The sequence below is a fragment of the Mustela erminea genome, chromosome 10, assembly GCF_009829155.1.
Source record: "Mustela erminea isolate mMusErm1 chromosome 10, mMusErm1.Pri, whole genome shotgun sequence".
NCBI classification, from domain to species: Eukaryota; Metazoa; Chordata; class Mammalia; order Carnivora; family Mustelidae; genus Mustela; species Mustela erminea.
This window is the reverse complement of record NC_045623.1, coordinates 51,860,942-51,887,243: the sequence shown is the minus strand read 5'-3', so window position 1 is coordinate 51,887,243 and position 26,302 is coordinate 51,860,942. Positions and strand designations below refer to the sequence as shown.

Genomic DNA, 26,302 nt, shown 5'->3' with positions numbered 1-26,302 from the left:
GAGGGAAATGGTGGGAGGGGTTGGAAGTGAAAGGTAAAGGGTACAGGATTTCTGTTTAAATTGTGGTGATGGTTACACAACTTTGAATACACCAAAAGTCATTTAACTGTACAGTTTAAAAGAATCAAATGTATGGTATGTGAATTATATCACAATAAAGTCATTTAAAATAAATAAATGGAAGATAAGTGGGGGATAAGTAAAGTTGCTAGAATTGCAGCAAATATTTATTCATGTTCCTAATGATTTCTTCCTTAAAAAAAGCCTTTGTACTGGACATCTTATTTTGCCTTAATAATCATCACCCAGGTAGTGGCATCTGGGTCTCTCAGTCAGAAGAGCATCTGACTCTTGATCTCAAGGATGTGAGTTCAAGCCTCACACTGGGTACAGAGATTACTAAAAAAATTTTTTTGAATTTTAAAAAATCATCACCCAGGTTAGTCTAGCTGTGTACTAAAATGGCTTTCTTGCCCACTTGCTTGTTTGGTATGAATTTTTCTATTCAATAAAGTACTAGAAATAGCGTAATTTTTTTCCCTACTGCTATAATCCTAAGGACAACAATAAAGGCAAAAGGAAGGAGTAGGCTTGCTGCAGGGCACAAACTTGCTCCTGCCATCTGTTTCCCATATATCTTTTAGAGAGAGAGAGAGAGAGAGGGTGAAAGGGATGGGGAGGCCAGAGGGAGAGAGAACCCCAAGCAGGTTCCATGCCCAGTACAGAGCCTGATGTGAGGCTTGAACCCATCACCCTGAGATCATGACCCAAGCTGAAACTAAGAGTCTGACACCCAAACACTGAACCACCCAGGCACCCTTCTGTTTCCCATATTAGGCACATTCTCATCCTCCAATTCAGGGATGTGACATAAATAAGGTTTAACAAAATGTAACCACTTGCTGATTGTTTATCCATGGCTGATGGCTGCTTTCATGCAACAGACGGTACAACCTGCAAGCTTAGCCTATACTTACTATCTTGCCCTTTTTTAAAAAAAAAAATTTTATTGAAGTATAATTGACACACAATGTTACATTAGTTTCAGGTGCATAACATAGTGATTCAATAACTCTGTAACTATCTTGCTCTTTTATTGTGTTCATAGACCCATGCTGTAATCAGTAAGGGTTTCATGTCATACTGCATTGCTTCCAGGAGAGAACACCTGTCAGTCAATATAATTTCTATATATAACCACATATTACTGTTATTAAAATCTTCTCTCATAATCTAGTTTACTTGATTCTAGAGTTATTATTGTGTTTTAATATAAAATTGAAAAAGAAGTTCAAACGTTCTGTTATTTTTCCAAAATTTTACCTGGAGGTAAAACCCATTCACTCTCACTTAATAAATACTTACTGAGCATTCTATGTTCTAGGCATAGTGCTAGATATTAAAGATTCAACCATTAAGAAGCTAGAAATAATTCTTGTTCTCACGGAGCTTATAGTCACAAAAGAGAAAAAAACAAAATGCAACAAAATAGACTGACAGGTATTCAGAAAAATAACAAAAAGCTAAGACCAAAAATAATAATGAAAGACATAACCTAATTCTTCAGGCAGGAAAATCCCTCTATGAGGTAATTTTTAAAATGAGCTCTCAAAGAGGAATAAGAACTAAGAAATCAAAGAATGAGAAGAAAGGCATCACAGAGAACAGAAATAACTTGACAGATTCAAGGAACTGAAAGAAAACAAGTATGACCAGAACATAGAAAAAAAAGAGATTTGTATAAGATTATATCAGAGAATCAGGCAAGGGTCAGATCATGCAGGTCTCCATAATTATGGTAAGAAATATGAACTTAGGGACACCTGGGTGGCTCAGTTAAGTATCTGTCTTTGGCTCAGGTCATGGTCCCAGGGTCCTGGGAATTCTTGCTCAGCGGGAAGTCTGCTTCTCCCTCTGCCTACAGGCCTCCCTGCTTGTACATACTCTCTCTCTGTCAAATAAATAAAATATTTTAAAAATAAAGAAATATGAGCTTACTGTTAAGTGGAGAAAGCATCTAAACAGGGACATGACATCATACAAATTACATTTCAAGATCACCCTTAACACTATATACAGAATGGAATGGAGGGGCACACAGAAATTAGATATGAGTTGGTGCAGTATTCCAGGGAAAAGATAATAAAAACTGGTCTCAAAGAGGCGGTGGAGACCAATCAGTGGAGACAGAAAGTAGGGTGTTCAAAATAACCTGTTAGTTAGATATGTATGGTTAGGAGAAGGAGATAAGACAAATGATCCCAATGACTGAGGCTTGAGCAAACAGATAATTAATGATATGATTTAATAAATGACTAGGTGGCCAGATGGGAGAGGATAAGGTAGAAAATAATAACATTTTAAACAAGCAAATTTTGAAATATCTGAGATTCCCAAGTGGAGATGATTATAAAATCTGGGAACTCCAGGGAGAAGTCCAGATTGAGATATAAATCTGACATTTAAAACCAAACATATAAATTTGTGAATACCCATTTTTTCCCTTAATACTAGAAAAGGTAGTAATAGTTACCCTTCTTCATTTCTCTATCTTCCAGGAGAAAAGGAAAAAAGACCATGTTCTAAATGGTCACAATGGTGACAAGAAAACAAGGAACTAATCACATCAGCTGCTGTCAAGAAGGATAACTGAGTGGGTAAAGATGAGTGAGAGTAAACTTTTTTTAAAGGGGGACCAGAACTCAGGATCCTAAGATAAGATCTGAGCTAAGATCAACAGTTGGAAGCTTAACTAATGAGCCACCCAGGAGCACCAGGAAGGAAACTATTTTTATAATGTATTGTTTATGTCTTTTTATAATTTTGTAGCATTTGAATGTAGTAACTTTTGAAAAAATTACACAAATTAAGGAGAATCCACCAAAGTCTAGATAGAGTACCTAGGTAAACTAGGTATAAAGTGGGCCTTTATATACCTAAATTATTACTGTTTTCTTAAACCATCAAGGAATATATAGATGAAAGGGTGGGGTGCCTGGGTTGTTCAGTCAGTTAAGGGTCTGCCTCTTGATTTCAGCTCATGTCATTATCTCAGGGTTGTGAGATTGTGCCCCAAGTCAGGCTCTGTGCTCAGTGTGGAGTCTGCTTTAGATTCTCTCTCTCTCCCTCTCCCTCTGTCCCTACCCCCTTCTAAAAACTAAAATTTGGAAAGAAAAAAAAGGGGGGGGTAAATCATCAGTACCCACTGAAGTAACTAACTAAAATTACTGTAACACGTCAAAATTAATCACATTTTCAAAAGATTTATGAACTAGAAATGACTTTGTATTCAATCATCCAATCCCTCTCACTTTACAGGTAAATACATAATCAGAAATACACATATAATTAAGGATACCAAATATCATGCTTTGATTTCAATATTTTAAATGCAAATCATCATTTTCTTCATCCTCATCCTCTTCCTCCTCTAGCCAACACTGGAGTTACTTCACTAGCCAAATATACCATGAAACTAAGGGCTCAAATGTCCCAGTTAAACCTCAGCTTTCTAAAGCTTTCCTCAACCTGCTGCTTCAGCTAACTTGTTACATAAAAGATACTAAAAACTTAAAATAACCTTCTGCCAACTTTCCACAATGTAGCTGTTAAATCTGAAATCAGATGCCTTGGTTCTAATTTGGTAAATAAACTGAATTCTGTTCTGCCAAATGAATAAAAAACATTCCAGTAACATTAAGACCACTGCAGTGCTAAAGTATGCAAATTGCCAAACAAAAGGCTAGCCATTAAAAGGGCATCCATTATATGTGCCCAGCACTATGCAATATACTTTATAAACCTTATCTTAGCCCAATACCGTGAGACAAATATTACTCCTACTTCACGGGTAAGAAAAATAAAGCTAACACTAGTTAGGTAATTTCCTAAAACTATATATCTAGAAATGTGTGAGTCATGACTCTAAAATCTATATGCTTTTTACCAGACCAATTGTTTTCAAACATTTTGGTCTCAAGACCCGTTTTACACTCTTAATAATTATTAAACAACTTTTATATGGATTATTTATATGGACAAATCTATTGATATTTATATTAGTAATTAAAATTAAATGTTATAAAACTTTAACTTTACATTTACAATCACTCCATTACATATCAATATAAATTTTTTATGAAAAAATAATTGTTTTCTAAAATGAAAATAAATGACGAGTATGCTATTTTAAACTCTTAAAAAATTAAAATAAATAAAAATTAAAATAAATAAATAGCCAGATTTTTATAATTATTTCTGCACTGAATTGTGTGAATTTTGCTTTGGTTTGAAGTATATGAAGAAAATCTAGATACAGAAGAGATGCAGTTGAAAAAAAGAAGAGTGGGGTGCCTGGGTGGCTCAGTGGGTTAAAGCCTCTGCCTTCAGTTCAGGTCCTGGTTCCAGAGTCCTGGTTCCAGAGTCCTGGGATCAAGCCCTCCATCTGGCTCTCTGCTCAGCAGGAAGCCTGCTCCCCCCGCCCCCCAAACTCCTCTCTGCCTGCCTCTGCCTACTTGTGAACTCTGTCAAATAAATAGATAAAATCTTAAAAAAAAAAAAAAGGAAAAGAAAGAAAGAGAGTATTTTAATAGACTTCTTAAATAATTATATTCTTTGCTACTACACCAGAACTCAGTAAGTGGTGATTTTTTTTTTTAAGATTTTATTTATTTATTTGACAGATCACAAGTAGGCAGAGGGGTGGAAGGGTGCGGGTGGGGAAGCAGGCTCCCGGCTGAGCAGAAAGCCCTACGTGGGGCTCCATCCCAGGACCCGCAGATCATGACCCAAGCCAAAGGCAGAGGCTTTAACCCACTGAGCCATCCAGGCACCCCAGTAAGTGGTGATTTCTTAAAGGTTAGCAGCAATGTGAAATCTAAAACCCTATCAATAAACTTTTTCTATTGAGTTACACTGAAATGCACTGGTTTCTCTTGAACTTTAAATGGATCTTTTACTGATGCCTGATTTTAAAATACCATGTACTGATCATTTGAAAACTATAAGCTGACTGAGTTATACCGATCTTCCAAATGTCGACCCATTTCACTATACCAAAAAAACAAAAACCACACATTTGGTAATATCACCAATCTGACCAGAGAAGTCTTTAAATATTGGGAAGCTGTCAAACTTAGTAAGAGAAGCTGTCAACATTAGTGTGACAAAGACAAATTTCCCAAATGTTAATTTTTGATTCAAAGCTTGAATTTTTTAATTGGTAATAAATACTACCAATTATTTTCTGTGAAGTCACAGGCTTCTTCATTCTTTTTCCAGAAAATTCCTGCCAAGTATCCAAATTGGAATAACAGTTTGCCTGTAAGCTGTTCTTTCAAGTAAAAATGGTGTTCCATGACAAAAGCTGCTACTGTGGCTTACAACTCAAACAACTATACAAATGTTTTCCCTTGTTTCCCTTTAGTAGGCAAAAGAAGATCATGCAAAATATACATTATGTCATAAAGAATATCAAAAAGGTAAGTAATTGAGATTAAGACTTAATAAAATTAACCATTTCTACAATTTCATCAAAGACATTATGTGAAACTGGCTTTTTCCTTTTACTACAAGTATGTGGCAGTAAATAAGCAAGTAATACTAGTCATTTGGGAGACTTGTACTCAGATTGCAACAATTTTACTCACCACTGCTTTTGTACCACCAGAAAAAATGTCAGCATAGTGAAAAAGGCAAGCAATGACTTTATATTATCACAAAAATAGTTTTGATTTCACCTACCCCTTAACTAGGGAGATAACAGGACATTCTAAGTACTAGAACCAACATAGCTCCAGCTTCTACAGACACCTTCAAGTCCCATCCAAGCGGTAAAAAAGGAGAATTTTTGTATTTTCTCTCATGAACAGTATTATACTATTAAAACCCACATAAACACATATTATATCCATCATAAACTCCTAACCAGCTCTACCTTCTCATTATTTTCAAAGCTACCCCACTTTTACAGCATGTTAAACTGACATTTGCCCATCCAAGTTTCTGCTTCATACAGTAGCCAGATTGAGTTTTCTAAAATCAGATCGTATTACTCCTCTGCTCAAAATCCTCGCTTTCTATTTTCCTCAGAGTAAAAGCCAAAATCCTTAAAAATGGTCTACAAAAGTTCCACATGCTTATACCTACAGCTACCTCTCAAATCTCCTATCTCCTACCACTCTTCCCCTTGAACCAGTCAAACTTGACCTTCCCTCTGACCCTTGAACATGGTACATTTACATTTGTTTTTCCCTGTCTGAAACTCTGTTCTGCCAGTATCTGCTCCTTAATTTTCTTTAAGTAACTAAACTTCTCCTATTCCTGATGTCTTCCCTGACCCTGACCTCACTGAAATACTTAGCACTTCCCCTCCCCCGTACACCAGCACTCCCTCTCTCCTTACCCTGCTTTATTTCACTCCAAGATATTTATCATTATCAGTCATATCAAATACTTATTACCTTATTATTTATCTTCCCCCATTAGAATGCAAGCTCCATAAGAGCAGGGACTTCGGCCACTTTGTTCACTGCTATAATCCCAACACCTAAAACACTGTCACATATTAGTATGTATCTGTTAAATGAAGGAATGGGTGAAAAAAGAAAAGAAAAAAAATATATAAAGAACCATTAGAGTAGTGTTAAAATCTGTTTTTACTCTCCAAAAAGCATTCGATCCCAGAACAATGCAGGTCTCCACATGATTCTTTATGAAAGTCAACCAAAGGATATATACGCTTAAGAGGATATTCAACACAGCATAGGTGGTTTTATAGAATTCAGTACAGTGCTGAGTAAGAGAACACGTGTGTTAACATGCCTGATAAATATCTACAGCCAAGAATCCAAATATACTAAACCAAGTTAAACCAGGAGATTAAAGATGACTTGTAAGAGAGTCAAATAAACCTAATTCTTCAGTACTCTGATAGACAGTATACATTCAAGTACCAGATAAAACTTTACCTAAAGTACTATCTAAACCTCCAGAACAAAAATGTCTTCTGCCAAAAAGCACTTAACACCACAAGTGAGAGTAAATTATTGGTATCAATGGATATTACTATCATATTAGTCTTTGAAAATAGTTTTAAGTGCAGTCTCCCACGTGAGACTATAATGCCCCACAAGGAAGATATTATTATATCTACCTACTTCAGTGCTTAAGTAAATAGTATAATTTCATAAAAACTAGTTCGTAGAGAAGCATAGTCTCAAAGCTAGATCTAATTCCAAATACAGAGACAGCTTTCTAGTTTTGCAGATTATCTCTGGGATTTCAACAAGAGTAACAGGCACAAAAACAGATGAAGTTCAACTAAGCCACAAAGTTAAACCTCATATATCCTGGTAACAAACACCATTCATAATTTTCAGACAGGAAAAAGACCTTTTCTCTTTTTCCTACCCCATTTTACATGCCTCAGTAGTGCTCTAAAACTGATCTTCCATCTATCCCCCAGTGAAATAAATAGAACGTGAACAGGAACATATTTGTCTGCCCAGCTCCCGGTCAATTTTTAAGGAACTATGCTCATTTTCTAGAACCCAAAGCATCCTATTACACTATACTCTGCATTAGATTTCTATGACTCAAGAATGACATTAACTAGGGAAAGACTGCCTAGAATTCTGTTTTTCCAGGAGTCCTCCAGAATTCTCCTGCCTTATTGAGGCTGCAAAGAACACAACATGATCAATAACTGCTCACTTCTGTTTTCTTTTTTTGCCAAAGTTGAAAGGTCAGAATTACTGCTCCTATTACAGCTCAGTAAAGGAAAGGAGAGATTCCCCAGTGCAGGAAAGAGGATTCCCCCCACCTTCCTAAGAGGTAGCTCTGCAGATGTGTTCACATCCCAATTCTAAGTGTGAAGTCACATTCTAATACTTATATGATGCCATCAAGAAACATGTCCACTTAACCCAAGTACATGCACATGCTAGGAGATGCACATGGAAGAAGAGGTTAGAGGAAGGTCATATTCACGTTGTCATAGAGATTAACTGAATCAACCCTGATAGATCAATGAAGTGACAGATTTCACTGCCAAACCACCCTCATTCCAAGTGAGGGTGCAGGACACTTTAATGGATTATCTTACACCCCAAAAACTACTTCACTTTTTTTCTAAGACAAACTGAGGTCTACCTTTCAAAAACAGAGTCCAGAGAAGACCACATAACATGAGGGAAAAAATATAAAACTATTACTGTTCTTTTAAAGATGTACCATTATTTTAACTTTCTTAGCTAAAACTGTTCACCTAAGGCTTAATTCAAGATTTTTTTTGGCCATGCAAACTGTAACTTCATAGTCACTTCTCAAACAGACGTAAGGTGCATTATTTTCTTAAATCACCCATCATAAAGATTTTAGGGTCAAACACAAAGAAGAAAATATCAGAAGGAAATTTAAAGATGTATATAGAATAAACCAAAATAAACCTACCACATAGGCACCAAACAGATTATCCTATTGCCTCAACTCTCAAACATACATTTTTAATCATTCTGAAATTAAGATGTTTTAAAATCCCTCTCTGAAGAAATCTACCACCACCAGGCAGAGAGACTACACATATTAACCATTTCATTATCATTCCCTTGAGTTACCAACATTGGCAGCAATATCCTCAATTGAAATTAAACTCACAATTGAAATTTCTAATTACTGTGTGAAATAGCTACACAAATTCTCAGTAAAAATGAAAATTAACTGTATGGAGAAGATGGCTTGTCACATCCCATGCAATATCATTAAAGGCAGTAGAAACAGCCAAATCTGTTAGAATACATCTCACATCACAAATTTCTCACATCTAGGAAAGGCTGGTTTAAGCAATTCACATATCAAGGACTTTTACCACTCTGGTACCTAAAACTTTCTGACAAATGCCCAAAGAATATTTAACTCAAGGGAAAAAAAAAAATTTTAAGTTTAACAAAAAGGAAGTACAGTCAAAAATCAAGAAAGTGTTCTGTATGCTCCATAAGCATTCTCAATTCTAAAGGTGCTAAAGAAGTAAAACTCATTACCATTATTTATTTTTTAAAAAAGCATATCATCATGATACTTTTACTACTAATGGCAAGAAGTGATTCAGAAAAATTTTTACAATGTGAAAAAGGGCTTAGACTTAAACTTTAAGTCTATACTAAAGAAAAATATATATTAACTCAAATACACTAAAAATATAAAATTTAACAAATTTGTGTACATTTAATGTAACGTATCTTTTCTCCCACCCCAAAAATGCTTTTACGAAATATACAATGAGTCATAATCACTTGGCATATCTGAAAACAGTATATTCATGATGTTACACCTATTACTGTATTTAACTTATATTTCAAAGATATGTTTGGATCCAAATACAATATTCCTCAAAATAACTGATGACTCAGAAAAGGCAATTCATACTCAACCAACATTTTACCACAAAAGAAAAAGCTGGATCCTTGCTCCTATTCAAGTCAGTAATTTATAAGTACACATTATATACGCACTCCAAAAAACGTTTACCAAATCAGAGATCACTGGAAACTCAAAGAGCTAATGAATAGTGAGCTAAACAGTGACCAAATTAAGGTTCAATAAGCTTTCCAGCTAGAGAGAATAAAGGATCAAAACTAACAAGATAAAATTTAATAAACATAAAGACCTGTTTTAGGCTAAAAAAAAAAAAAAAAAACCTGCAAGAAGAGATAGAATGGAGAGATAGCTAATCACTTGAGAAAACGCAGTATTAAAAAATTAACATACTCTTGCACTGTATTATTTAATGTGTGCTTTTTAGTAGTACACATTACTAAACATATATTGCTTAGAGCAATAGGGTCTACTTTTTTGTCTTTACTTGTAAGGTTAGTCTAGAGCACAATCCTCAAAGGGAAGAATTGATAAACTGAGTTTTGTTAAAAAGAAGATGAATAGGATTTTCATTTACTTACTTAACATGATTATATAGTATTCACTATTTCAGGGACCATGTAAGGACTTTAAAAACCATGCTGTTAATAGGAATGGACACAGAAGTCAGGAATGTTTAACCGAAAGATAAGAATGTGATAGCTGGGATGCCTGGGTGGCTCAGTCGGTTAAGCCGCTGCCTTCGGCTCAGGTCTTGATCCCAGAGTCCTGGGATCGCATCTGGCATCCGGCTCCTGGCTCAGAGGGGAGCCTGCTTCTCTCTCTGCTTCTACCTGCCACTGTGCCTGCTTGTGCTCTCTCTCTCTCTGACAAATAAATAAAATCTTTAAAAAAAAAAAAAATGACAACTTTTGTCAGATATCTAAAGGGCTATCATGTGGATGAGGGAGCCCATTTATTTGTGCCATTACATAAAAAAGAAACAGAACAAAGAAGTGTGAGATTTGGGCTCTACAGAAAAACTCTGAAAGTTGTCCAATGGCAAAGAACTCTCCATAAGGCTATTTTTTTTAAAAAATATTTTATTTATTTGACACAGAGAGAGAGAGAGAGTACAAGCAGGGAGAGCGGCAGGGAGAGGGAGAAGCAGGTCCTGCTGAACAGTGCCAGACGTGGGGCTCGATCCCAGAACCCTGGGATCATGACCTGAGCCGAGGCAGATGTCCAATGACTAAGCCACCCAGGCGTCCCTCCATAAGGCTATTATAAAGGGGCACCTGGGTGGCTTAGTCTGTTAAAAGTCTGCCTTTGGTTCAGGACATGATTCCAGTGTCCTGGGATAGAGCCCCACATCAGGCTCCCTGCTCCATCCTCTCTCTGTCTGCGGCTCCCCCTGCTTGTAAATAAAAAAATTCAATCTTAAAAAAAAAAAAAAGGATACTATAAAGACTAAATGAGAAAATATATATTAAAGAACTTTGTTGTAAATTACCATATTACACATTAGAATTTACTTCTGTGCAGGACAGTGTGTCCTAATTAATAGACATATTTGCAGAGGTTGACCACGTACTTGAGTTCCAGCTATTAGTTCAGTTCCCAGCTTTGCAATTTATACCAAATACGCAACTTTAACAAAGTTTCCCTGCATCTCTAGGTTTCAGTTTTCTCACCTTTAAAATAAGGATAAAACAATCTGCTTTGCAAGGCTATTGTGAGAATAAAATGTGATAATGTAGATAACATTCCACATAGTGCTGACATTCTCAGTAAATTGTGTTTATGATGATGATAATCATCATCAACACATTATAGAAGGAATCTCTTTGGTGAATATAAAACTAACCTTGTGGTATGATGCAGTATGACTGTATGGTTTTGCTATGTACCTATATGAGTGTATGAATATGCTATGCACTTATCACGTTGTAACAATCCAAATAAAATATATAGCTTATATTTGTTTGGTGACTTAAAATTTATCTTTTAAAGACATTTATCTTCTGTAATGTGAAGGAAAAAATATCCTTAAAACCTAAATAAAGTATCCAGGTTAGTTAAAATACCAGGAATAAAAGTAATGTAATGGGGAAATTATGCAGCTACCAAGAAAAGGGACTAAGGAAGTAGCATATTAAATATAAGCTACTCTTCCTAGGAGACTTCACAGCAAGAGATGAAAATATATATTTCAGGGGAAAAAACAATTACACTTTCCAGAAGTATGTGAACCACTGGTTACCATCATCAGAAACACCAAAAATACAAGTACCATACAAATATTTGGTATATCAAGGCAATTTAAAAAGTGAAGTTGAGGGGATGAAGGACAAGAGTTTAAGAGATTTAGGATTCTAGTTATTATGAACAGAATTTGTATTTTAACAGACCAACTACTTAACGCTGAATTACAGAATATGGAAGCTCAATAATCCTGTAATTCAGTACCTTCTGTGATTAACCAGGAGGATCAATTGTAAAATACTATCCTATCGTACTTGTCAGTCATATTCAACTATCTCTTCTTTCAAAGGAAATTAACTCTCAAAAAGAAACTTTCATCTATTTTCACAAATATTTCAAGGGCCCATGGAAAAAAAATATATATATATACACACACATACACATAAATATACACCTACTATGAAGGTCAATTCTTCAAACTCCCTAATAAATGATGAATAACCTGAAACTACAACACACCTTCTAATACAATATATTTCCCAAAGTGTCAGAATATAATTTTCATCAACAAACAATTATTACGCTTGTTGTAACAACAGTAAAATGATTAAATAAGTGTAGGAATGAAAAACTGGGTGCAGCTTTTAGGTACTTTTTTGTGGATTTGAATTATGATAAATGACAGTAATATTACAATATTGTAAATTCAGATACAAGTGCAGTTGTTAGAAAATTATAAAACCACTAAGAAAAATCTTATTCTTTTTTTTAATCTCCATTTTTGCCCTAATTTTAGATAAGAAGCCTGGAGTCCAATGGAATTAAGGGAGTTTATTCCTCAGGCAAGCATTTCATTAATGTGTTATATTATTTTGAGCAGAGTTGAGTGTGTTTTAATTGAATGTATACAACAGTCATGTTCAGTTAAAAGCAGAGCTAGCAACAATATTTGTCAACTACCCAATTTAAAATGGCTTATTAAATGTTGAAAATATCAGTGTTTCATTTTCATTAATAAATGTACTGTTGCTTATAAATCAACTCAATCATATAATGTTTTTAAAACAAAAGAAACCAAAAAAATCGCTGAGGAGTTAAGGTAGAAAGTAGAAATACAGTCCTTGAATAATAAATGATACTCTATTTTGTCATATAGGCTATGATGAAGTTACTATGAAAAATCATAGTACTATTTTTAGTCACAGTCAAGATAAAACATTATTGTTAGCAATTACATAAAACAAACAAAACACTCAAAACTCTACTCCAACAAAATTTTGGCTGCTCTAGTCACTTTTTACTTGCTCAAGGTATCAAATGCCAACAAATTTCTACTGTGGGGCTTTCAGAAACCAAGGCATTCTACATTCTATCTTAAATGCAAAGTGTAGACACTTTGTATCAAACTTAAGTCTCATGAAAGCAGAGAAATAGAAACACAGAACCTGATGGCAGGTAGAAATCACAACAACCAGTTGCAGTCAAGTTGGATCTGTACCTGAGTAATGAAGGGAGGTGGGCCATTTACACGTTCAAAATTCGAAATCTCAAGGTGGGAGACGAGGAGAGAAAGAAAAGAAACAGTTGCACAAACAAAGGAAGAAGGGCAGGTTGGATAAGAGACTATTTAAAATTTGTCAAAAACCAATACATTGAAGGCCTGACTCAAAGATAAAACAGCTTCTGAAAGGAAATTCTGAAGTGGGCAAAGAGGAAACATTCCTTTGCACCCACAAGAACCAATCCCCTGATCACTGGCATGCTATTACTGAAACGGTCATGATTTACAGGCATTTGGCCCGGGTGATGGGCAAAGGAGAGGAAAGAGATCGTTGGAGAGAAGCCTAGAATTCCATTGGCCTGGGGAGGCACACCCTGGGTTCGGGAAGGGAAAGGTGGAGAGGGACGAGCACTCCTCACCGTGATTATCTTTCTGTCCGATATTGTGCGTGCGGATGAGAGACGACAGTCTCCTCACATCCCCCTTGAAGACGCACTCGTGTACCGGGTAGTGTGCGGGGCAACTGCCTCCATCTGCGACGACAGCAATGGGGTTGGTGCCCGCTAGAAGAGCCGGGGACTGGGTGGTGGTAGTCACGGAGGAACTGTGCAGCGGCAGGGCCGGGACGCCAGGGGGATTGGAGGAGGCCGGAGCTGTCTTCAGCTGCAGCCGGTGGTGATGGTTACTGAAGATCTTATGACAGGCTTTGCTGCCCTTGCCCCTGCCGCCTGTCCCAAGCCTGCCTCCCGTGAAGGTGCCGCCGAGGGTAGCCGCCGCTTCCTCATCCCCGGGCTCCAGCAGGTCCCCCTCTTCTTTGCTGGGCTTGTGATCTCTCCGCAGTGAGCGGATCTTCTCCCCGGTCATCGCCGCCAGGGGCAGAGAGGGTATCCGGGAGGCTCACCGCCCGCGACAGAGGTAGCGCTGCGGCGGCGCAAGGCTATTAGAGCGGTGGCCAGGCGCCTCCAGCGCAGCATGTACTCTCAGCGCTCCCCCGAGCCTGGGACAAACGCATCTCCTGGCGGAAGAGCCGGCTCTCGCCTAGGCACTAAGGGACGCGCGCTCGCTGGGGGGAGCTAGAGCTCAGGTGCCCACGACACCAGGATCCCTGTCCCTGCTGCCGCAGCCGCCTGCCTCACACCGAAAAACAGGGCACGGCCATCTTACCCTGACTTCTCTCGCGAGAGCTCCCTCGGGAGGAGGGCGGAAACACCGCGATAAGTGAGGTACCCGCTCCCTCCCTTGCACCTGCCCCTTGCGGAGAAGAGCCCAGCGCCCGCGCCTCCCAGGCAGCGTGTTTCCGCCCCAAGCTGAGAATCCGACCGCCAGCGGGGGCCGCGCTTCTTCGGTGCAGTCTGAGACCTTTAACCTGTGTTTGAGATACTCGATGCACGTTATAAACGATGACTTAAACCCTCGGACATCTGGGCCTCCCGCAGAGTAATGCAAACTGACGCCACGGCACACAGGATATGATGTCAGTGAGATCATGCACAAGACACTCGTTCAGTAAACATTTACTAAGCATCTACTTTGTGCCTTATACCGAGCTAGTAAAATTTTTAAAACGCCACTCCTGGCTCCAAAGAGCTCAGCAGAGGAGGAAAGACAAAACAGTTGGGTACAGTAGTTCACCGCGCGACGAATATATGGGGAACTGGATTGCACAAAAAAAAAAAAAAAAAAAAAAAAAAAATTTTGGTCCTAAAAGTCAACCGTAGATTAGGAGCTAACCTTGGAAAACAGGCTATTCAGCAAACGGAAAGACAGGAGGTCACTCAAATTTTAGAGAAATGAATTTCAAGGGGGTGTCAGGTAAGGGAATGGACGCTAAAGAATGGCATATAATAACTGTGTGACTGGGATGTCACTGGGCTAGTTCCTGGCCACATTCCACCCATTGTCAAATTCTAAAGAAGCCTAAATCTAAAATCCCTAAAATTTCGACCAAATAACTAAAGCTGTGGGGAGCTAGAAGGGAGGAGGGTTAGCGAAGCATCCTAGAGGTCTGCCGTCACCCACTTATCTCTCCAAAGTCCCATTTACACTAACAGTAGCTTCTCTCAAATCGCTTCTTAAACTTTATTGTCAACTCCATTCCCCTGCAAATAAACAAATAACTTGTGGGAACTGTCCTCTCTTCATCCTTCCTCGCCACTCAGGTTTTCATTTCCCATCTTTTTCAAATCTATTCAAATCGAACTGTTTCCGCCCTTTCTTCTTCTTCTTCTCCTCCTCCCCCTCCTCCTCCCCTTCCTCCCCCTCCTCCCCCTCCTCCCCCTCCTCCCCCTCTTCCCCCTCCTCCCCCTCCTCCCCCTCCTCCTCCTCCTCCTCCTCCTCCTCTTCCTTCTCCTTCTTTTCCTTCTCCTTTTGTGGGGAGTGAGGGTTGTTCCAATTATGATCAAGCATTACATAACTAGAACCTCAAAGAATCCTACTCAGAAACCAAGAGACTGAACACATGCATACAAAAACATTATTTTGTTCCACGATAGCCAATATTTATTAATTCTAAGGCAAGTAGTATGCTTGGCATTTTATATGCTGTTATCTGCAGGTGATATTATTTTTAATCTTCACTTGACAGTTGAAAAACCACCCTAATGCTTCAAAGCTGGAATGTAGCACAATCCAGCCTTATTATTCTAGAGCTAGAGAGATAGGAAAGGGCCAGATCATGTTAAAAGTTTAGACTTTATCCCACAAGAAATGGGGGATGTTGAATAGGGAAATAGCATGATGAGATTCATCTTTTGGAAAAGTCACTCACTCTCCCATACTTTAGAAAAGTATATGGGGGTTCCTGGGTGGCTCAGTGGGTTAAAGCTTCTGCCTTCCACTCAGGTCATGACCACAGGGTCCTGGGATTGAGCCCCACATCAGGCTCTCTGCTCAGCAGGGAGCCTGCTTCCTCCTCTCTCTCTCTCTCTCTGCCTGTCTCTCTGCCTACTTGTGATCTCTGTCTGTCAAATAAATGAATAAAATCTTTAAAAAAAAAGTATATGTCAAGAATAAAGTACATGGGTGCTCTTCTAGAGATAGACTACTGCATAAATAAAAAAAATAAGTGTTAGTATATGCATGTAAAAGTCTGACAGAATATATACATTGCACAGAGTGAACACTAGTTATCTTTGGAAGATGAGATTGCTAAATCACATATTTCTTACATTCCTTGAATATTCGTTTTTACGAATCAGAAAAAAAATAATTTTTAAAGAAGTATGCAGTAATTCAGATGATGAGAAATTAGGAGAACATGAACCAAGTTAATAAGAGTGATGTTAGAGGAGGTAAGACTTAAAAAAAACTAGTTCAATTTTGGCATATTGAATTGAAGTTTCTTGTTGTTCACCCAGAAGAAGTTAGATGGTATACATTTTGAATATTTTGAAATGACCCTAGGAGGCAGGGATCAGAATTAAAATTTAGGAGTTATCATTACACAGTAATTTATACCACAGAAGTCTTTGAGTTTCCCAAGAAAGAATGTGCAGTGTGAGAAATTCATGTCCAGCCTAGAATAAAGCACTAACATATAAAGGATATGTATAAAAAGACTGGTGTTCAGTACCGTTAGTATTAAAACCTGCACCAAATAGTCAACCATTATATCTGAGAAGTATCTTATCACTGCATCCAGAATTTAAAAGTACCTCATTAGTGGATGCCAACTACGGATAGATGTGAAAACTCCTAAGTGTTTCCCTGTAAAATCAAACATTACAGACGTCAATGTTATTTGACCCTTATTTTTAAGAGTTTAACAGTATAATCAGTAAAACATGATATAAAAATATAAGATTACAATACATTGTGAAAAATACAAGAATTAAAATTATATAAGATCCTGACATGATACAAAAGAGGAAATTATTAATTCTCTCGGGAGGAAATAAAGTCAGTTGATCAGGAAATCTTTCTGAAGGCAGTAATTGTCTGAATTGAAAGAATGTTTGAAGTTGGCTGATTGGACACAGTGGGGAAAAGGTAGTAATAATAATTACAATAATAATAAAACTATCATTTACTGAGGCATTGTTTCAAGCACATTTCTCACAACAACTCTATGGGGTACTTACTGTCCCCATTTTACAGATGAGGCAACAGAGGCACTAGGAAGTGATCGTCCAGCTATGAGTGGAGGTAAAAAGAATAGTATGTACGGGGCGCCTGGGTGGCTCAGTGGGTTAAGCCTCTGCCTTCGGCTCAGGTCATGATCTCAGGGTCCCGGGATGGAGTCCCACATGGGGTTCTCTGTTCCGCAGGGAGCCTGCTTCCTCCTCTCTCTCTCTCTCTACCTACTTGTGATCTCTTTCTGTCAAATAAATAAATAAAATCTTAAAAAAAGAGAATAGTATGTATAAACACAGCATTATATTTGACAAACACTGGAGCATAGTATGTGACAGGAAAAGTGGTGGCAAATAAGACTAGAAAGGAAACCTGGGGCTGGATTACAAAGAGCAACTATAAGACATTCGGACTATATGACTATATATGCTGGGCAGTGGAGAATCTGTAAAGGATTTCAAACACAGTAAAGACAGGATCACATTTAATCACCATAATGTATAATCAACCCACATTCCAAAGATAGGAGACTGCCAAACTTTCCAGCTTTGCCTCCTACCACGTTGCCAAACTCATTCCTCATTCTAACCAAAACAATCTGCTGACAGTCCCTCATCCTCTCTCATGTTTCCATGCCTGTGCACACAATGTTCCATATGTCCCAAACCCATTGTGATTTCATTCATCTAGATACCTCCTTCAGCCTTTCAAAAGCTTTTCAAAATTCTCCTTAGCACAGGGATTTTTGTTGTCGTCGTTGTTGTATTTTAAACTTGGCATAGAATCCAGGGGTCCAGAAAATTACATCGAACTTTAGTTCAAAATAAAATTTAGCATGTCTTTCTATTATGAATGTAGGTCACAAACCATGAAAATATTAGCAGTATTTGTGCCTTTGCAATCACAAGAAAGCACAGATATTTCCGTGTCACATTACAATTGCTACCAACATCTCAAAATATCATTTACACCTAAGCTTTACCATACTGCCAAAGAGGTCCACAGCATGAAAAGAAAAGTTAGTACAAACTTCTAGTTACAAAATATATAAGTCTCAGAGATGGAAAGTACAGAATGGGAATATAGTCAAAAACATTTACAATAACATATGACAAAGGGTTATTACACTTATTATGGTGAGCACTCAGTAATGTATAGAACTATTGAATCACTAGGCTGTACACCTAAAGTTAACATAACATTGCACATTATCTACACTTCAATCATAAAAAAAAATTTTTTTTAAGTAAATCCTTCTTAGGAGTCTTTAATGACACCTTCCCCCTCCTTCTTTCCTTACAACACCCCAATATTCTGGATTACGAGTCCCTCCTTTGCCTTCTTTCTGATTTTCCATTTTAATTTTTGCATGCCTCTCTGGTATATCTGGTTTGCTTCCTCAGCCAGTCCTCTGAGCTGTCCAAGTACTAAAACTCGAGTACTAAAACAGTTGTATGCACAGTGCCTTTCAGATCGTTAAATAGTGAATGTTTAATATTAATAATAAACAGCTGTTGAATTAATCAATCCATTAGAATATAAAACCCCAAAGTATCTACAATGTACCAAGACAATTGTACACTAAGTGATGAGCTGCTAAATAAATAAATAATCCCAACCTGACAACACTGAAGTTGACTACTATTCTCTTGAATTCTTACAAGAAACCCAAGAGTAAATATTTCATTTGGGGTTGTGTTTTTTTTTTCCATTTACAAATAACAGTAAATTCAATTGAAACTGGCTTAAATTAAATGCATTTATTGACTTACATAACAGAAAGGGGCAGAGATATGTCTTCAAGGGTGGCCTGGTCTAAACCACCTGTCAGTTTCTAGGTGACAGTTTCAAGAGTGGTCTGGTCTAAACCACCTGTCAGTTTCAGTTTCCAGTGTGCCTCTTCCTGTTTGGATTGTCCTCCAAAGGCCAGCCTCTCTCAAAGAACAAGATGCCTGCCCGCAGTCACAGGAGCCATGTACTCCCTCCTTCAGGTCTGGAGGGAGGGCCCACAACCACACATGTCTGGCCCTTGACATTCATAAAAGAATCCTATCCAAGTATCCAGGAAAATGATGATTGGCTCAGGCCTGGGTTCCCTAAACAAATCCCCCCGGGGGAGGAGGTTACCTTGATTAGTTTTGCCCAATCAGCACTCATCTCTGAATCCAGCAAGTTGGGGATAAACACTCCCAAACTGCAGAAACTATTTCATAATGGGAAATAGGTGGGAAAGATGATAAGGAGACAAAGGTGAGCAATCAGCAAAAGTACTATATTCAAACTTAATGGGAGATTTTACTTGGAGGAAAAAAAAAAAAAAACTTGCTTCTTGTCACAGTGTCTTGGACTAAATACGATGAAATACATTGTGGTGATCAATAATATCAACAGGTAATGAGTGAATAACTTCAACAACAAATTTATTTTTTATTCAAATGTTCCAAGATACAATTCAATCCAACAATTTGAATTTGTAACTCAACTCTCCAGTTTACTAGATAATACTCTGGTCTTACAGACTACCTCTTTTTCATTTCCCTCCTGGTGTGGCTAAGAATCCAAATAGTGGTTGATTCACTGACACCCAACAATGACCAGAGGATTAAGCCTGATTCCCAGAACGAATATTTCTGAATTTTAGTGGAAATATATGTATCTATGTATCTCTGTTAGCTTTAGACAAAGGGCACCTAATCCCCATCATGGTGTCTTCATTTAATAAAAGCAATCACATCAAAGTATGAAATACAGAAGCCCTGTACGCAATAATAAAATCTCACTGGTTATATTTTATAAATGCATCAGCAGACCTGCAACTAAGATTGGTAGTTCACTAATCTTACTCAGTCCTCCCTACTTTGTATACCAATATATTTCTAATGTAAACATTGAAGCAAGTTTGGTCTACATCTTTTTTTTTCTCTCCTTCTTTGAAGGCTTGTATTTCATATTTTCACGATAATCTAAAATATGATTTCTTACACTCCATATTGGTTGAGCTAGGTCCAGGAGAATTTTGGTTGGATAGATGATACAGCTGCCTGGCTAATGAGGTCGTCATCTTGAGCATCCCCCTACAACATTCCTAACAGCGCACTGAAAATGAAAATAACAAGCCATGTAGATCAATATCTTCTTCACACATTTTACATCCATCTCTCTAGGTCTCAATATTTTCCTGTTTCCTCTAAATCTTCCCACTTCCTTTCTCCGAGGCAATGTTGGGAACTTTTCTTTTTTTCCTACTCTTTCTGATCAGCAACTATTAGTGATTTTGTCAGATTTCCCTTAAATAATCAGAAAAAAAATCAGAGATGCAGAGGTTGCCAAGGAAACCAGAGCCAATAGCTGTGAAGTTCCAGAAGGGAGGAAGGAATTCCTCTGAGACAGATTAAACACACAGACTTATGCAGGGGAGAAGGAGGAAAGATGCCAAGAGCAGAATGAGAAAACAACTCATAATGAGATGAATATGAAAAGATATATTGCAACATTTATAAGTGAAATTATTTTTAGATCACCAACAAAGGCTTGGAACAAGAGACAGAACAGGGATAGGAGTGGGTTTTTCAGTGAAAGAGGTTAAAATAAAGTAAATAAATATGTAAAGCGATTAAATGGAATAGATGGATATGGATCAGTATTTGTGTCCATGGCTTCCTGGTTCTATTTTACTGCCTAGAATACAGCCAACTACATACTGTATCAATTAGCCTAAATATTCCTCAAGAGAACATCCAACTCAACATGTCCAATATAGAGCTTATTTCCATCAGCAGTTCCACTGGCCAAACCTGTATATCAATTCTATTACCCTTAATTCCTCCCTCTCCCTCAGCCCCACATTCAACCAGCTACTAAATCTTGACCTTTCTAATAGCTCTATAACTGAACCATTTCTCTCAATTTTACAGTCACCATCCTAGGTAGGCCACCATCACTTAAAATTGCCCCAAACTCCTGTGTTTCTGGCTCTCATTTCCCACTCATGAGTGCATATGCAGAAACCCGCATCCATTCAATCCTTGGATTGCCAGATTTATAATTAAAATTACAGGACATCCAGTTAAATTTGAATTTCAGATAAACAATATTTGTTATAAGTATGTCCCAAATATTGTGTGGGACAATATTACAAATATTGCAAATTTCAATATGTGAAACATACTTATACTAAAAGATTATTTTTATCTGAAACTCAAATTTAACTGGTTGTCTTGTATTTTATCTGGCAAACTTACCGCTCATTTGTTTGTGTTATTTAGAGTTAAATATGTAATAAAGTACAAATCCAAAAGAATCAGAATAATAACACCAAATTTGGTATAGTGGCTTCTTTGAAGCATGAAGTAAAAAAGTGCCTTCAGTTAAGTATCCATAAGGAAATTCTGCTATAGCTATTTTTGTATTAAGCACGCATTTTGAATTTTTGCTTTTAGGTTTTTTCCTCCTTTTTATCTTTCATTTCTTAAGTTCATTGGTGTTTATACAGGTTTTTTATATTACTTCGTTTTGTGTGTGCATCAAATATTTATAATAAATATTTTTAAAATCTTTAATAGCCCTCTAGATAAAGTCCAAAGAATTGAACATGGGTTATAAGCACCATCATGGGTTCATTGATTCTGTTTACCTCTCTAACCTTGGCACTTCCAGGTTGTACACAACAGTCTGTCCTGAAAAATTTTCCTCAAAAGATTGCCCATACTCTTCCCTCTTGTCCTTAAACCTCAAATTAGTTGTCAGTACTTCACTGGCACCTTATCTATATCTGGGTTATATAGTTTTCCCATGTATTGTCAGGAAATTCAACACTTTTACTCCTACTTACATTTATCTTTACCAAGTGTAACTGCTGACTTACTTGTCTGTATCTCCCATTAGAATACAAATCTAAAAGTATAGAGACTATGTTGTATTCATAATAACAACTCCAGCCCTCACCCAGTGCCTGGTACCAATGGTTCCTCAATAAATATTTGCTATAGGAATTGATTAGTTAATGAATGATGAGCTGGTTTATTTAACATTCTTGAGGTATTTAATAATTTTACTTCTAACATGAACACTATTTTATAATCAGTATCTAGGTGAAATCATAAATCTTACCACCTCATAGTGTGTAGATTAGAAATCATTACCTGGAATGAAGTTCTTTTCTGTCATTCCTATTGCAAAGTTTGGTTTCAACATCACCTGTCACTTAAACTGGGTCTTGCTTTTGTTGTTTAGAATAAACACATAGCAAGTATTCCTTGGCTTGTACAAATGACACTTAGCTTTACATGTTAAGTTTCTAAAAGTTGCTTTGTATATCTATAAATTCAAACTTCATAAATATAGCATTATTACATTATATGGTAGGTATGATGCATTGATACTTAACACTTGCATTTATGGAATCTAATTAAAATTTCATTGTTACCTGTATTTTCTTCTCAGTCTGTTCTTTTCCTTCATTTTCCTTAAAGTCCATGCGCTCCTAACTAAAGACTGTGATTTACTAACAGCTCCAAATCCTGTATGTAAACATCAATACATTTCTACCTTAATAAAAGAATAAAACTTCCTTTTACTTCCTTGGGTTTGCGTCCTTGAACTTTTCCTCTCCTGTTTATCAGTTTTCTAGGTACCATTATTAATTTTACAACACTCTTCCTCCAAGGAACAGAAGGAAATTTGCCTGATTTTAAGATGCTTCTTAGAAGCTTTCCTCCTTAGCATGTCCTCCTCCTCATCAACAGAAGGAAAGAGAGATACCGGTGTGAAGAGTTGAGTTTAAAACATGTTGAGCGGGGTAAAACAGTATGTGAAATTGGTATTGTAAATATGGTATCATACGGATACCATCTTTACTTCAACTGTACCCTCTCTATTTCCATTTCTCAGACTTTCTAATTCCAGCACCCAGGGAACTCTTATCCTCACATTCTACCTTTGCAGCTTCCAAAAACCTATATCTGGGTTAGGTACTTCTATGTACTGCCTCTAGACACCACGTTTCAAGAGTATAAAAATAAGTCAGGCAATCATATAATTATTGAGGACCCCTATTGCTAAAATCTAAGCCAACTATCGTTCCTTGACTATTAGGAACATTTGCCCCAGGGAATGCAAAGAACTATTGTTTGTAGAATGTTGGCTGACAGTCAAGAGCTTTCTTTAGCGGCACTTATGATGATGGTTTCACCGTAGTCTGTAAGCTTGTCGTTAGTGTGGCAAGTAAAGAAATCTAATTTTGTCAGCTCCCTGAGAGAAAGTCCATTTTCCAGGGATGCTTGAAATAGCCAAGAATAAAAGACTAACATAGCATTTCAATCTAAAATTAATGATTGAGTGTACTAGAAGTATCCATCAGCACACCCCCCTGTAGACAAACTGCATACAAAGCCAAATAGGCAGAAGGTTGCTTGGTGAGCATGGAATCAGAATAAGAGGAGTCAAGTATTTGATTCTAATGTTTAATGGCATTGCATTTTGATAGCCTGATGTGCGTTCTTCCACAAGAACGAAATTCTGTCTGTGAGGCAGATGGAGACTCACAAGACAGGAGGAATAATAATCCATTCCTCACCAGCACACCACGCTTTGATGGTCAGGGCCAACTTGTGCTTCTGTGACTCATTTTTCTTTGCATTCCTGAATGACTAACACTTCCATCCCCCAATCTCATGTGCATCTACTTGTTGCTTAAAAAAAAAAAAAAAAAAAGCTGCAGATATATTAAAACATTCCATGGGAACTCAAACCATAAAACTTTTAGAAGAAAATGCAGGGAGTAATATCTTTGACATGGCCTTAGCAACATATTTCTAGATATATCTCCTAAGGCAAGGAAAGTAAAAACAAAATTAAACTATTGGGGCTACACCAAAATAAAGAGCTTTTGTACAGTGAAGGAAAACATTGACAAAACAAAAGGCAGCCTACTGAATGGGAGAAGATATTTGCAAATGACATAGCCAATAAGGTGTTAATGTCCAAAACATATAAGAATTTATACAACTCAAAAGAAGCAAAAAATATGATTTAAAAATTGGGCAGAGAACCAAATTAGACATATTTCTGAAGAAGATATACAGATGGCCAACAGGGACATGAAAACATGCTAAACATAACTAATCATCAGGAAAATGTAAATCAAAGCCCTAATGAGATACTATCTTACACTGTCAGGATGGCTAGTATCAAAAAGATAAGAAATAACAAGCTTTGGTGAGGATGTGGAAAAAAAGAAATCCATGTGTTATATTGGTGGGAATGTAAATAGGTATAGCCATGTAGGAAATAGGATGGAGATCCTTCAAAAAATTAAAAAAGAAAATATCTACAATCCAGTGATTCCACTACTCTTTATTTAAAAACATTAATTCAAAAATATATGTGTACCCCTACATTTATTACAGTATTGTTTGTAATAGTTAAGATATAGAAGTAACATGTGCCCATCAATAAATGAATGGATAAAGATGTCACACACACACACAAACACACACACACACACACACAGGGATATTATGCAGCCATAAAAGAGTGAGATCTTGCCATTTGCAACAACATGAATGAACTGAGAGGGTGCAATAAGTGCAATAAGATAAAGACAAATACTGTATGATTTCACTTATATGTGGAACCTAAAAATAACAAAACAAATGAGCAAACAAAAAGACAGAAACAGACCCACTAATACCAGAGAACAAACTAGTGGTTGTGAGAAGGGATGGGAAAAGGGTATATGCAAAATGTGTGAAGGGGAGAGGGAGACACAGGCTTCTAATTATGGGATGAATAAATCACCAGGATGAAAGGTATAGCAGGGAATAAAGTCAATGGTATTGTAATAGCCTTGTACAGTGATAGAGGGCAGCTACATCTGTAGCATAGCATAAAGTTTAGAGCTGTCAAATTACTATATTGTACACCTGAAACTAATATAACATTGTGTGTCAACTATACTTCAATAGAGAAACATACACACAAACAAACAAATATTCCCTGTGATTATTAACAAGTCTGATCCAGGAAGCCACTGTATTTCTTTAGATGACTTTGCACACCTCTACTCATATATGTTATGTGAATTTTTCAATGTTTTCTAACTTTATATAATTATATTTCATTGTATCTTTTAATAACACATTATTTATTTGTTTGCTTATTTTTATTAAAATACAGATGACACACAATGTTACACTAGTTTCAGTATAAAACAAAGTGTTTCAACAAGTCTATACATTATGCTGTGATCATTTCTAATTTTAATTCAAATAACTATTTCCCTTATTTTTATGTTTTGGGGAGACTTTTCACTGTTGCATGTATATACTGATAACATGTAAATAAAAAGCAAAATAGTTTTAATATTTCATCTCAGGAAGTAGGAAATTAGGAAAATTACTAACAAATGTGATTTACCAATTGAAATATTTGTTAGGGTCATCTTGTGGTTCAGTTGGTCAATCATCGGCCTCTGGATTTCGGCTCAGGTCATGATCTCAGGGTCATAAGATCAAACCCCCTGTTGGGCTCCAAGCTCAGTGCAGAGTCTACCTGAAAATCATTCTTCCCCTTTGCCTTCATACCTAGATAGATAGATAGATAGATAGATAGATAACATCTTTTTAAAAATGTTTGTTAAACTTTTTAAATAACCTTTTTGCATGAGCATGGGTGCCCATGTGCATGCATACACACATGCATGTAAAATACAGAACAATTCTCTTAGTTCTTAAAGCCTTTCTAATTAGTTCTTAAATAACCATGGATAATTTAAAAAGGAAGAGAAGGGAGAGGAGAATGAGAAGCAGAAGGAAAGAAGAAACATTCAGATTAATTTTTATCAAAACATATTATGATATATTCACAGCTTCATTTTGTCACATAATTACAATAATATTTTTATTGATATCATAACACATTTGCTTATTAAAAATTAATATTCCATAAACACAGCATCTGAATGTGGGCAAAAAAATTAAATATATACCTATTCTTTTCAAACTACTCCAAGAAATAGAAATGGAGGGAAAAATTCTAAATTCATTCAATGCAGCTAGCATTACTCTGATGCCAAAACTAGATAAAGACTTCACTAAAAAAAGAGAACTACAGGTCAATACCCCTGATGAACATGGATGCAAAAATTTTCAGTACAATACTAGCAACCTGAATCCA

General features: G+C 36.8%; 1 protein-coding gene across 3 annotated transcripts in view; it reads right to left on the bottom strand.

The window, feature by feature from the left end:
* Positions 1 to 14,477, bottom strand: part of ANKRD13C (ankyrin repeat domain 13C) — a 100,361-nt gene extending 85,884 nt beyond the window's left edge. Inside the window, exon 1 of one of the 3 annotated variants that reach the window (XM_032301480.1) lies at positions 13,477 to 14,477. In XM_032301480.1, coding sequence (XP_032157371.1) covers positions 13,477 to 13,921 — 445 coding nt within the window. In that variant the 5' untranslated portion in view covers positions 13,922 to 14,477. The remainder of the gene's footprint in view (positions 1 to 13,476) is intronic. The other 2 variants (XM_032301481.1, XM_032301479.1) reach the window with 2 other exon arrangements.
* Positions 14,478 to 26,302: the final 11,825 nt, after the last annotated feature.